A 13337-nucleotide genomic window follows, 5' to 3' on the forward strand; every position below is an offset into this window, starting at 1 on the left:
AAAACTTTTACTCGAACTGAACCAACTCCACGTGTTTGAAATCACGTTAGTTACCAGCAACAGCGGCAAGACACCTCGTACCTGGTACTTGTATGATCGATTCCCGCCGCCGCGCTTCCCCATGAACAGGGTAGGCGTTGAAAATTAACGAAAGTTTAGCGTGAACGGGTGTGTGTGTGTGTGTGCTTGTTTCGTTGAGTTCCTTCCTGAACCTTGGTTGGCAGGACTCCGCGGCGTAGCAAGGACTTCATTGCGCCAACAAAGTTGGCCGTGACTGGATCGTTTTTTTCGCAGTGGAAAGAAAGTGACATTTTTGTGCAACTTGAGTGATTTTTGACTGAAGGAAGAAGGATCCAAGATATACCGGAAGTGCGCCCAAAAATGGGGGACGAAAAGAAGAAAAAGGAGGAGCAGAAGGAAGATCCTTGTGCGGCGTTCGTCGGCAGTTACGTGCTGAAGACGATGCGGCTGAAGGACGAAAAGTGGCAAAAGTTGATGGGCAACGAAGAGCTCAAGATGATCGTGATGGAGTGGGTCAAGCGGGCGCCGGTCCGCCGGTTGATCGTCACGTTGAGCAACGCCGGGGCGCTGATTCCGACGCATTATTTTCCCACGACCAGCAAGGGCAAGCGGTGCTTCTTCGTGAAGATCTGCGAGACGGTGCTGGACATTGACAACATCAGGGAGGTTGGTTTGATTTCAGCTCGTCTAAATTGAACTAAATGATATTCAATGAATCGGAAAAAATACCAAGCAAAGTGAAATGAAATTCTTACGGCAATCCGGAACGGAGTTGTTTGTTTTAATTATGAAAACTTGTTTGTATCAATTTCGAACACATGGCAACCGACACACGTTTTTGAGGGGTAGCAGAACCCTTCTAAAAAGGCTCAGTCAAGTTCAAGACTGTACTGTTCACTTTGCATCAATGAATGTTTTTTTTTCCAAAATCAATATTTTCGATTTTTCATAAGAAAAAAAACTAGAATTAGCAATCGAAAGATAATGGGGAAAATTGGAATAGTAGTTTATGCAACAAGTTGCAAAAAGAAGATTTTTACAGCACGTGTCGTACATTTAGCCAACGAGGTTCACCGAGTTGGATAAATACGACAAGTGCTGAAAAAATCAAGGTTTGCAACGAGTTCCATACAACATTTTTTGCATTTCTGAAAAACACCCATTTAGTGAAATTATAAGTTGAATGTCCATGTATTTTGTCAATAGCGCATTCATACATGCTGTTGATAAGGGAAACACTACTAGATCGTCGAAGCCTATGATCAGTAGTGCTGAAAGGATATTACGGTTCTGTTCAGCAACGGAGGGGCAACCATGGGTGATCTCTCATGCTCATGCTCATGCTGAATGTCCATGTATTTTGTCAATAAATCGTTTAAATCAAAAAAATGTTGAAAAGTATTACTTTTCAAAACTAGTGCTGAAAAGTTCAACTTTTCAGCATCCATTTCAGTGCTGAAAAGAAGAACTTTTCAGCATTTGTTTTGAAATGTGTTTCTATTCGATTCTGTTATTTTTAGTAGATAAAAGTAGGCTGTTTCGTCACGCGAGAATGACAGGAAAAGTAGAAAGTTTCAAGACGGAATTGCAAAAAATATATTTCTTGAAGTTGGAGTTGTTTTTTAAATATTGACTTTGGAAATAGACGACTTTTAAACTGAAAACATATTAAAATGTATTTCCCTGCGTTCAAATCATATTTAGCGTGTCTGGGATCGACCAAAAAATTTTGTTTTTTTTTTTGTGAAATTCCGTTTCACAGTAATGTTACAAGTTTTTTTTTGGATGAGAAAAAAAGTTCGTCTATGTATTGATATATATTGAAATATTTTTTTTAATATTTTAAATACTAATGATTGCAACACAACTGGGAAAGCGTTAAATGCACTTTCAAACTCATTTTTTTTTCATGTAAATATAAATACCTTGTTATTTCAAATTTATTTTTTTAATTTTTAATAATTCCTATTATAAGTCAAAACCAAGACTGAAAATACCGAGGTTCAAAAAAAAAAAACAACTAGCAAAAATCGAGATAATGCATACGGGACTTTTTGCAAACATCTGTTATCGAAATTATCTATCGTCGCTTGCAAGGTTGACGTCCTGCTTCGCTGCGGTTAACTGTACACTAAATATGGTAAACATTTTATTACATTATTTCCCAATTCTAATGAATTGAGTTCACATCAAGCACAGAGCATAAACAAAAACAACTCTACCAACGCTACCCCAACAAAGTCCAACAGCTGACAGGTTCGATAAACTCGCCCAGTTTGTTTGGACTGTCGTCTATAAACGCCAGAGCCAGGCCAGACAACACCAACTTGTGATGTCACATCACTGTGGAAACCGCCAATCAACCGGGCGAGTGTCAAGTTCACTTGAAACTGCAAGCACGCATCAAGCAGCGCCTGGAGTGCACTTTGGTTCAGGGGGCAAACTCGGTCCAGGCAGTGCAGCAGCATATCTGTGTGGTTGACCGCGAGACAAAATGTGCTGGCGTTCATGCTCTTTTGACTCGATGACAAATTTAAATTAAATCCTTCAGAAACTTAGTACAATTTTCCTTCCGCAAGGTAAACGTTGCTTAGTTGAGCAACTCCCCCCATCGCCCAAGTTCAGTCTCGATTCGTCAGCAATCATACAGAATGAGTTGAGGTGATTTTTTGCTATCGTTGCTTGATCAGTTGTAGTCAGGTTATTTCATTTCAATTTATTAGGTCAAAAGGATCAGTTATGACTACAGGTGGGCAAAACCGCTCTTTTTTAGGAGCCGCTCATTTTTGTTCGCTCATTAAAAAGAGCCGCTCTTTTGAACAGCTCTTTCGCTTTTTTCAAAATATGGATCAAATGGTTATTTTTAAGAAAAGTGTGATTCTAGGTTTTGGTGGTCTCTGTCAAGATTTCTACTCGAACCTAAACTTTCGAATAATTGAAAGGCGTCCAAACATTATTCCAAGATTTTGGGAAATATTGCTATTAATTTTGAAATTGCTGCCAACATTGAACTTATGCTGATGTTTTATTTAGAGAATATATTCTGTTAACTCTTGGATATTTCAAAAGACCGAAGTTCAAAAAAGAACCGTAGTTCTTTTTTTATGAGCCATGGTTCGTTCGCTCTTTTTAATGAACTGGCTCTTTGAGCGGCTCGCTCTTTTTTGCCCACCTCTGATAAAGATGGATGGTGCGGGTTTGTTCAATCTGGGCACAAGAATTATTGCTTTTTCATTTCGATGCAAATATAATGGATAAAGTTCTCTTTCTTAACCGCCTAGCTGCTGCACAAGTACATCAACCATGTCAGCCAAAAATTTGATACGGCACCAAATGAGATACAACAAATTTCATAAAAGCACGATCGATTGAGTGTACTTTATCGAATTCGAATGACATTCCAGCTAAATCAGAAGTTGCAGTTATCAGTGGATCGCTATTCAATTCCCTCCATTTAATGAATATTTTTTGTGTAACGATTGTAGTGATAAATTGAGCGTTCCGCTACATCGTACTACAGAAATATCATGTTTTGATTAATGCAAACATCTACCATATCCTCGTACACTTTAAACTATGTTACAATAATGCTCCTATTCATTCCTCCACATGTCACTTTTGTATTTTTGCGGACAAATTTATCGAGAAACTTTCGTGCCTATATTTTTTCATAAAAAAATGTAACCATAAACATGAGCACGTGTGTTTTTCCCGGGCAGACGATAATAACAAAATTCATGCCATTTCAATAACAAATACTGTTAAAATAACAGAATTTGTTATGGAATCGTCTTGAAAAATCAATTTTTGCATCAGGATTTAATTACGGTTGTTGTTATCATAACAAAATTTGCAGAGCCGTACCTTGGGTTCACGTCGCCCTTGGCGAAGCATCAATTCGGCGCCCCACCCAAATATACAAGCATTTTAGTAAATTTAGGTTATTTTTCAATTATTGCTTCAATTAATTTTGATAGTATAATTGCAATAGGGCCCTGATGCCTTATGAAATTTTTTATGTAAAACTGTGAAAAACACGATTAAAAACCATTTGAGCAACTCTCTACGAAATCGGCCGATTTCGACCATTTTTATTTTTTGTATTTTTTTATTTGACTCAAACTTTGTGGGGGCCTTCCCTATGACCAAATAAGCTATTTTGTGTCATTGGTTCACCCATACAAGTCTCCATACAATTTTGGCTGCTGTCCATACAAAAATGGTATGTAAATATTCAAACAGCTGTAACTTTTGAGTGAATTTTCTGATCAATTTGGTGTCTTCGGCAAAGTTGTAGGTATTGTTGAGGAATTGGAACATTGGGCGTAATAAACAATGTTTGGCCCTTTTAAAATGTTAGTCTTGATTTAATTTTTTTCAAAATACTTTTTTCGAAAAGATCGGCAAATTTCACGAATGTTTCATGTATTATCATTAAAAATCGGACCATTAGTTGCTGAGACATGGTCATTAGAAAATGGTGGGTTTTTTTGGTGAGTCTTAGAAAACTTCAATTTTCGTGTTTCTTTTTCTTTAACGTGAAGACTTCCATCATTGTCATGATTTTTGTTCAAAGATATAAATTTTGCGTCACTTTCAATATTTTGACAAAATTCCTTCAACAAGTTGTTTGGAATAGTGCCCTACACATGCTGATTCCTTTTGGTAACGATTATCCCATTCCTTGTAAAGTTATGGAAATCGTCATTAATCAATGATTGCCAACTAGGACGTCAATGACTGTGCCACAAAATTATATAAATTTTGAAGCACAATTGATTTAGATCAAAAATTCCTTCAGTGGCTTCAAGATGGCAACAACCAGCACATGCTGATTCATTTTGGTGCTGAAATTCGTTAAATTTAATTTAATACAGAATATTTTATAGTGATGATCAAATTTCTTCGAAAATGATCAACGGCTTCACCTTAACGTGAAGACTTCCATCATTGTCATGATTTTTCGTTCAAAGTTATAAATTTTGCGTCGCTTTCAATATTTTGACAAAATTCCTTCAACAAGTTGTTTAGAATAGTGCCCTACACATGCTGATTCCTTTTGGTAACGATTATCCCATTCCTTGTAAAGTTATGGAAATCGTCATTAATCAATGATTGCCAACCAGGACGTTAATGATTGTACCACAAAATTATATAAATTTTGAAACACAATTGATTTAGATCAAAAATTCTTTCAGTGTCTTCAAGAAGGCAACAACCGGCACATGCTGATTCATTTTGGTACAGAAATTCGTTAAATTTAATTTAATACAGAATATTTTATAGTGATGATCAATTTTCTTCGAAAATGATCAACGGCTTCACCTTAAGCGGCTGTATCTCAGCAACCCGAAGTCCAATCTTCAATGTCTCTTAGACAATTTTATAGCAAATTTTCTGAACTTTTCAAAAAAAAATTTAGAAATGGTCGCTCATGGTCACTATTTTTAAAAATCGAAAAACTGCAAATATTTTGCTAAAATCAAACTTTCGGTGGCTATATCTTGAAAACGAAGCCCTTTATCAAAAAAATTGTAAAGTACTTTTCGATTGCAAATTCAATTTTGCATTAAAAAATAAAAATTTATATGTTTTAGGGGATTTTAGTCCCCTAAAACATATAAAAAAATCTCGAAAATCAAAAACTACATTTTTTGGGAAATTGAGTTTTAGTAAAAAAAATAGTTGATAAAAAAATCTGCAAATTTTTTTTTTCCGTGTACCTATTTTTTCTCAAAAATCCTCAACAATACCTACAACTTTGCCGAAGACACCAAATTGATCAGAAAATTCACTCAAAAGTTACAGCTGTTTGAATATTTACATACCATTTTTGTATGGACAGCAGCCAAAAATTGTATGGAGACTTGTATGGGTGAACCAATGACACAAAATAGCTTATTTGGTCACAGGGAAGGCCCCCACAAAGTTTGAGCCAAATCAAAAAATACAAATAAAATCCATTTCCGGTTTTGGTAGAGAATTGCTCATTTCTGATCATTTTTGTTTCATTTTAATGCAACAAAAATTGGCTAGCCAGTATTTTACGATGGATCAACTAAGGTCCCCATGGAAAGAATTATCAAGTAGGACCTTTTTCTGACAAGAAGGTCCGCGAAATTAATTTTCAGAAATTTAATTTAAAAATCCATTTTAAATCCTTTGCGGTCGTACAAAGGTTCATTGAGCTCAGGAAACAAAGCTTTATCGTTGTGCACAATAATATCCCTAATTTGGCTTAGTTTTAGCACCCAATTGGAGACCTAAATGTGGTTAAATGGTTTAAATCAGAATAACAGTTTTTTTATAATTTATTTTTCAAAATAAGTAAGGTAGGTTGAATGGAAAATTTATTGTAAGAATTAAATTGGCTTAATATTTTCTCAGATTTCATAAAATTGATAATGAAAGCAGGGTTTGAATGCTCAATCCTGATAATTTTGCCAAAATTTATGCAAATTTGATATGTTTTAAGCATGCATAATTTAATTTAATCTAGTATTGATCTGATTGTATAAGCAAAGAATTTTCCCGGATTCGTAAAATATTTAGCTGATTTGGCATTGGATTTCATTTCGGTGTGATTAGAAAAAAAGATAAAAATCCTTCTTCAAAATAAAAAAAAGCAATAAGTGTAATTTTTCAATATGCAGCGGCAGAACCAAATTTCGAAAAAATCAATTAAAAATCATTCCAAATCTATCTCAATTCATGATGAAACTTATTTTAATGGTAATAATAATAATTCGGTAAAACATATGAAGATAAGAAATTTTTATTCATTTTTATTGATTCGCCAATAAGATGCTTGGAAATATTTTTTATGATTTTATTTTTTAGATTATGTTTTGCATTGATTTTTTTTTCAATTGTATTTTTTTCATTTATTTTTAATTCATAAAATTGAATTCCATATTCTTCAAAGTTATTATTTTTTAAAAGTAAAACTTTATAAATATTTTTAAACCTTGATAAAATACTATTTGTTTGTTTTTAACTGAAAATCATTTTCCAGATAATAATAGTTTGAATAGATTCTCATTATCAGAGTTTTTTAGAAGATTCAAAAAGTAAATGTGTAATTGTGTAAATAAGACTTTCGGCAAATTTCTGCCGAATCTCGCAGAAAAATCTGTGAGTGTAGCAATTTTTCAACACCGGTTATGCTTAAACTGAAAAACTGATGATCAGAGCAGCATGTGTGCTCTGAAAACCATTATTTACAATTTACAGCAGTTTGTCTATTTCAAAAATCTAGTATTTCGAAAAAGCTTAGGGAAATTTCAATGCACGAGGTTGCTTATAAAAGAGAAATGGTGCTGAAACTATTTCAAAGCCCATTTTTTAAATCTCGAGAATGACAGAATTTCAAAAGAAAAGTAAATGTTCAATTGTTAAAAGTACTCTTATTTCAAAGAAGCTTAAAATATGACCAAAATTTTCTGAATTTTGCGGATTTTGATTCACAACCAAGTTAACGTGAAAATAACATATAGTTGGACATTTTTATAGTCTGGAAGGTATGGCTTAATAGTAGTTTATGCAACAAGTTGCAAAAATAGGATTTTTTCAGCACAAGTCGTACATTTATCCAACGAGGTTCACCGAGTTGGATAAATACGAAGAGTGCTGAAAAAATCAAGTTTAGCAACGAGTTCCATACAACATTTTTTGCAATTCCAAAAAAAAACACATACTGAGTGAAATTTTATGTCAAATTTTCATGTATTTTGTCAATACATCGTTCAAATCAAAAAAATGTTGAAAAGTGTTACTTTTCGAAACAAGTGCTGAAAAGTAGAACTTTTCAGCATTTATTTTGAAAAGTGTTGCTATTCGATTCTGTTATTTTTGGTACAGAAAAGTAGGCTATTTCGTCGTTCAAGAATGACAGGAAAAGTAAGTAGTTTCACGACGGAATTGCAAAAACTTCATTTTATAACGGTCCAAACTTTAATGCTGTATTTATTCTAGAACTTCTTGAACTTTGTGCCACTTGAGCGCCCTTCTTTGATGATGAAATAAATTAAGCGTTTATTAAAAAATTTCAAGAACACTTAGATAGAAATATTCATACAATTGATTTTGACGCTTCTAAATCATTTTTTTATATGTTAAACCAAATTATCTAGTTATTTGTAATTTAACTTTATATTTTGGCGCCCTATCTGTTTTAAATACGTAATGAGGATGCTATGACTGACATAAAAAATAGTACAATCACCGATTTGGGCGCCCCCCAAGGGCTGGCGCCCTTGGCAGTCGCCAACTGCGCCAACCCCTAGGTACGGCGCTGAAAATTTGTTATTGGTCTGATATTGTGTGAAAGCCAAACCAACTTTGGAATACAATGTTTTTGTTATGGAAGAATAACTTCAACTGTCATTGGGATGATCGGATTAGTTGTTAATAACAAAAAATAATAACAAAGATTTGTTCGAAGAATAACTTAAAATGTTATTAGTCTGTTATTACAATAACAATCCAATAACAAAAAAATAATAGCGACAAATAACAAATCTTGTTATAAATAACATAAAATGTTATTGGCCTAGTATTTTCAAATATCAAAAAATTTTATTCCCAAGTTGTTTCCGTCTGCTCGGGTTCAAACATGATAATTTAGATCCACGTCAGGAATTGTAAAAAAAAACTAAATTTAACAATACAGTAATTACGCGTCAAACTGTTGGATAGCAAGATAGAGTTTACTTAAAGAACTGCGTTTTCTGACTAGCTGAACTAAAAAAGCTTGAGAAAATATATCGACAGACACTATTTATTGGGTAAAACTGCTTTATTTGATTAATAAGCTTAAATGTGAGCCAATCCGGAACACTTCTGATTTACATCTTATCGTTTTTATTGGTTAAGAGCGAAAGACAATGCTACATTTTTTGAATAATTGGGTCTCCCTAACCATGCAGAAAAATGTCCTTGACTCTATTTATTTTCATTTTTTTTTTCGAAGTCGCGTATGATGTCTATTCTTTGTGTATGTTTTAATCTTTCGAACGGAATCGAGAATATTACCTACACAAATTGATAAAAATGATTGCGCAGGCTCAACTCGAGAGGGAGCATGATGTTTTGAATCCACTTTGAATCTTTCAAAAATAATTATACAGGGCCGAATGGTCATTCTTCGAAGTTTGTATGAAGAATTAGGGCGGTTCGTCGCTGTCGCATACAATTCAAAAATTGCATGCCATATGCCATAGCGAACCGCACTAATTCTCCATACAAATTTTGGAGAAAAACAATTCTGGGGACCCAAAACGTTATGCTTCCCCTCGAGTTGAGCCCGCACAAAAATTTTGTTGGTCGGTGTTGTCGATTAACCGCACCAACTTGCTGAATCTAATGCTAACATACTTTTACTAAACCTCCCGCTATTCATTAATTCTACTCAGCAAATCATGTACGGTGACCTGTCCGCCGGGCCGATCGACGATCTGGCCGTCATCGTGGACGAGGTGTTCTACCCGATCATCAGCAACCCGCGCAACCAGGACGGCTGGCCGGACGTCATCAAGAAGGACGTGGACAGCCACTTCCAAGACCTGCGGAACATCATTACGGAGGTAATTAGCCGGGTGGCCGTTTTTACTTCCCCTGCGTCGGTCGTCGGTGTCAAGGTTGACCGTCCAGCCTTTGTCTACGGAAAATCGTGAGCTGAGATAGCGTTTTCCGCTAGAAAGACGTAAAAAAGGTGCGAATTTAGCTAGATTAGTTCTAGAAGTAGATGGGAAAGCGATTTCTCCGCCTCAAGGCTCTCGACGTGAGGGCATATTTTCGTGAGAAAAAGACATTAGCCGCAGCGCACAATCCACTTTTGCTCACCGCTAATAATAATCCCCACGTGGTGGCGCAAAAGGACTAAAAGGTTGTTGTCGGTATGTTGAGGGTGAAATACCTTAACCATCAGGCAGTGGAAGATATCTCGGTGAAGCCAGTTCAGGCAAATTGTGGGAAAGTTTTGCTCCGAACCAAAATAGGCTTCTGATGGGGGAAACCCTCGGTAGAATTTTATGGAGTATTCATGAAAATGAATCCAAAAGATTTGTTTACAATCAAAATTGTTATCAAACAAACTTTATTTCGATTGTACCTATAATCTCCAGGGAAAATGATTCAATTTTATGTGTTCAGTTGAGGGTTGACACCGAGTCCATATTTCAAACCAACGTGATGCCCTCGCATAGGCTCAACCTGGCGCCGACCGCCGACGACCAGCAGCTGGGCCCTAAATCAAATCTCAATAATAATTCCTATTATTCCCCCCGACCCGAACCTTCCAGGTGAAGGGTAACATCATTAATCAAACGCTGCTACCGATGCCCATCTCGATCGGCGAGGTGGAAAACGTTGGCCAGCAGGTTGCCGAAGGGTGAGTACTCCCAAAAAAACGGTGGTCTGTAATTGAGAACACAACCATGCACCAGAGCCGGAAAGGGTAATTTTTCACGCCCCTTTCGCCTTGCTTTTGATGTGGGGGTGGGGAAGAAGGCAACTGGGTCATTGCCATTGCGAAGAATTGAGGTACTTATCGGAATTCATTGATTGATTTCGCCCTCGCGTACAGAAATCTGGACGGTTGCTCGCTCAAGATGAAGAACTCGCTCGAGGGAATCGTCATCAAGTGGGCGTACCAGATCAACGATGTCCTGAAGGAAGACTCTTCGATGGTGTTCAAAGACGGCGCCCAACCGTCCCCGCTAGAGGAGATCATCTTTTGGGATTCGCGCCAAAGCAACCTGCGCAACATCTACAACCAGCTGTTGGAACCACGCGTCAAACAGATCGGGGTCATCCTGGAGGGTATCGATTCAGTGTACTATTCGTCGTTCAAGTCTACGTTTCAAAGTGTAGTGCAGGCGGTGCACGAAGCGGATGATATCACGTTGTACCTAAAGCCATTGGTAAGTCTACCGTTGTTTCTAGAACTCTTCATCTAACTGATTGACAACCCACCCAGCGAAAGCACTTTGAGACCTTCGAGAGTACCGACTTTACCGATTCGCTCGAGCTGATCGCACCGATGTTACACTGCGTGTGTCTACTGTGGGCACACTCGTTCTACTACGGCACGAACGCCCGCATGATGATTCTGTTCAAGATGGTTAGCAACATGATGATAACGGAGGCGTGCAAGTGTCTCGATCCGGGCTCGTTGTTCCAGGGCGAGCCGGACGAGTGTCTGATCAAGGTCAGCAACGTGATTGATATTTTGTTGTACTACAAGTAAGAATTTTTCATGACATTCCCTTTAAATTCCCTATTAAACATTTCGTGCATTTCACAGAGACCAATTTCACTCGTTCCGTGCCCGGCTTGACGACTTTCGGCAGTCCAACACGCAACCAACCTACTGGACGTTTCAGCTGCAGTCGATCTTCAGTCGGTTGGATCTGTTTTTGGGCCGGCTGGGTCAGGTGAAGGACATTTTCCACACGGCGACGGAGTTCCGTAAGCTGGAGAAGGTCGAAATCGGTGGGCTGCGAGGGCGTGCCATCTCTCGCAAAATTCAGGAGGTGTTTGACGACTTTAACAAGCTGTACCTTCGCTGGGGATCGATTCAATACGACCCGCTGGACCCCGATCCAAGCGAGAAAAGCTTCGAGCGGGATCGTGCCCGCTATCAGGAGAAGACTGACATTCTGGAGAGGAAGCTGGCGGCACAATTTGTGTTGGCATTCGACGAGTGCTTCAACGTGGAGCAGCTTATGAAGTTGGTGCAGATCTTGGGCACCCTGCTGAACAGACCGCTGATCCTGACGGACATTCGATGCAAGATTGCCAACATCGTGCATTTGTACAACAATGACTTGAACATTGTGAAGAGACTTTTCGACGAAGGGGTGGCAGCGTACGAAAAGCACGGATTGGAAGGAATACCAATTGATACGGGATTTCCACCAGTTGCCGGAGCAATCCTGTGGATCCACAAGCTGCGTGATCGTATCGCCAAACCGATGGCTGACCTGAACATGGTGGAATATCCGTGGGTCCAACCGATTTTTAAATTTTCTCCAGACAGTAATCCCACTTCTTCCACAGATTGTTCCAAGGAGAAGACGATGACTTTGTGATGAAAAACTTTCAGGAGATGATGCGACACCTGGATACCTTCGAGAACAAGCTGTTCAAAGAGTGGAGCTCGGGCGTCCCCAAAAAGATCTCAACCCATATGAACAAAGCACTGTTGGTTCGCAAGGACGATCAGCTACTGGAGATGAACTTCAACCACGTGCTGGTGATGCTTCTACTGGAAATCAGCTACATGAAACGCATGGGACTGGCCAACATTCCGGAGAAGGCGAAGGAGTTCTCCGCGTTGGAGGAAGCTCTCTGGCAAGCCCGCATGAAGTTGATGCGCATCGTCGAGTGGTATAACGAGATTCTGGAGACGTGTGTACCTTGCGAGAGGGAGCTTATCAAGAAGGAGGTACTCGAAATTGACAAGATCATCGAGCAGGCTTGCTCGGGACGAATCGATTGGAACAACTACGAGGCGGTGTTCATCGACGAGTTTTACAACAAGTTGAAGAACTTGCACACTCGAGTCATGAAGGCGCAGAACAACATTCTCAACATTCGTGACAGCATCCGGAGCTGGGGTCAGGTTCCGATGTATCAGCGCAAGGATGCCAGCACCGATGGTCTGCTGGATATCGAGGATCGTCCGGGCAAGGTTCAACGACGGCTAGAGGGATGCTTCGATACGAAGAAGTTGATCGATGTGGCGATGGAGCAAAACTTCCGATATTTTTTCGACTATTTTGTCAAGTCTGAGATTAAGATCTCGGACGTTTCGGTACGAAAACCTGCCACCAATGAGTCGCTACCAGTGGTGAGGGAACTTTCGGAGATCAAAATTGAAGAAGAAGAAGCAGGTTCTTCCTGTCTGCCGATTTCGTCTTGTCTGGAAACGTCTGACCTGGAAAGAACCGAATCGCAAATGGTACTGTTCCGACCATATCAGGAGTATGTCGACTCGCTGGTGTCCAAAGAGATCCTGGACTCGATTCACACTAGTGTGCGTTACATCAAGTTTGAGATGGAAGACCGACTGGAGCACGGTGCACCTATCTTCGAGATCAAGTACGAGCTGCATCCACCGAAGACCCGGTTTGTTCCAACGCTGGATCCCTTCGATCCTACAGGATTTTTAGCACTCGTTGAAGGACTCATGACGGACATCTACTGCATGTGTACCATTCCAAGGGTGGCGCAACCGCCGGAAAGTGAGCGAACCAACGAAGACGGAGAAGTGCAACTGGCCACTTATTTCGGTAAGGTCTGGTAAGATGCTT

At 38.7% G+C, this 13337-nt stretch overlaps 1 protein-coding gene across 3 annotated transcripts in view; it reads left to right on the forward strand.

Moving 5' to 3' along the window:
* The first annotated feature begins 264 nt into the window (after positions 1-264).
* Positions 265-13337, forward strand: part of LOC6033009 (dynein beta chain, ciliary) — a 33366-nt gene continuing 20293 nt past the window's right edge. For all 3 annotated transcript variants that reach the window (XM_038252258.1, XM_038252266.1, XM_001843467.2), the window contains exons 1-7: positions 265-687; positions 9435-9605; positions 10323-10411; positions 10607-10943; positions 11000-11265; positions 11327-12025; positions 12082-13316. In XM_038252258.1, the coding sequence (XP_038108186.1) occupies positions 382-687; positions 9435-9605; positions 10323-10411; positions 10607-10943; positions 11000-11265; positions 11327-12025; positions 12082-13316 (3103 nt within the window). In that variant the 5' untranslated portion in view covers positions 265-381. The remainder of the gene's footprint in view (positions 688-9434; positions 9606-10322; positions 10412-10606; positions 10944-10999; positions 11266-11326; positions 12026-12081; positions 13317-13337) is intronic.

This window comes from Culex quinquefasciatus, chromosome 1 (genome assembly GCF_015732765.1).
Source record: "Culex quinquefasciatus strain JHB chromosome 1, VPISU_Cqui_1.0_pri_paternal, whole genome shotgun sequence".
NCBI classification, from domain to species: domain Eukaryota; kingdom Metazoa; phylum Arthropoda; class Insecta; order Diptera; family Culicidae; genus Culex; species Culex quinquefasciatus.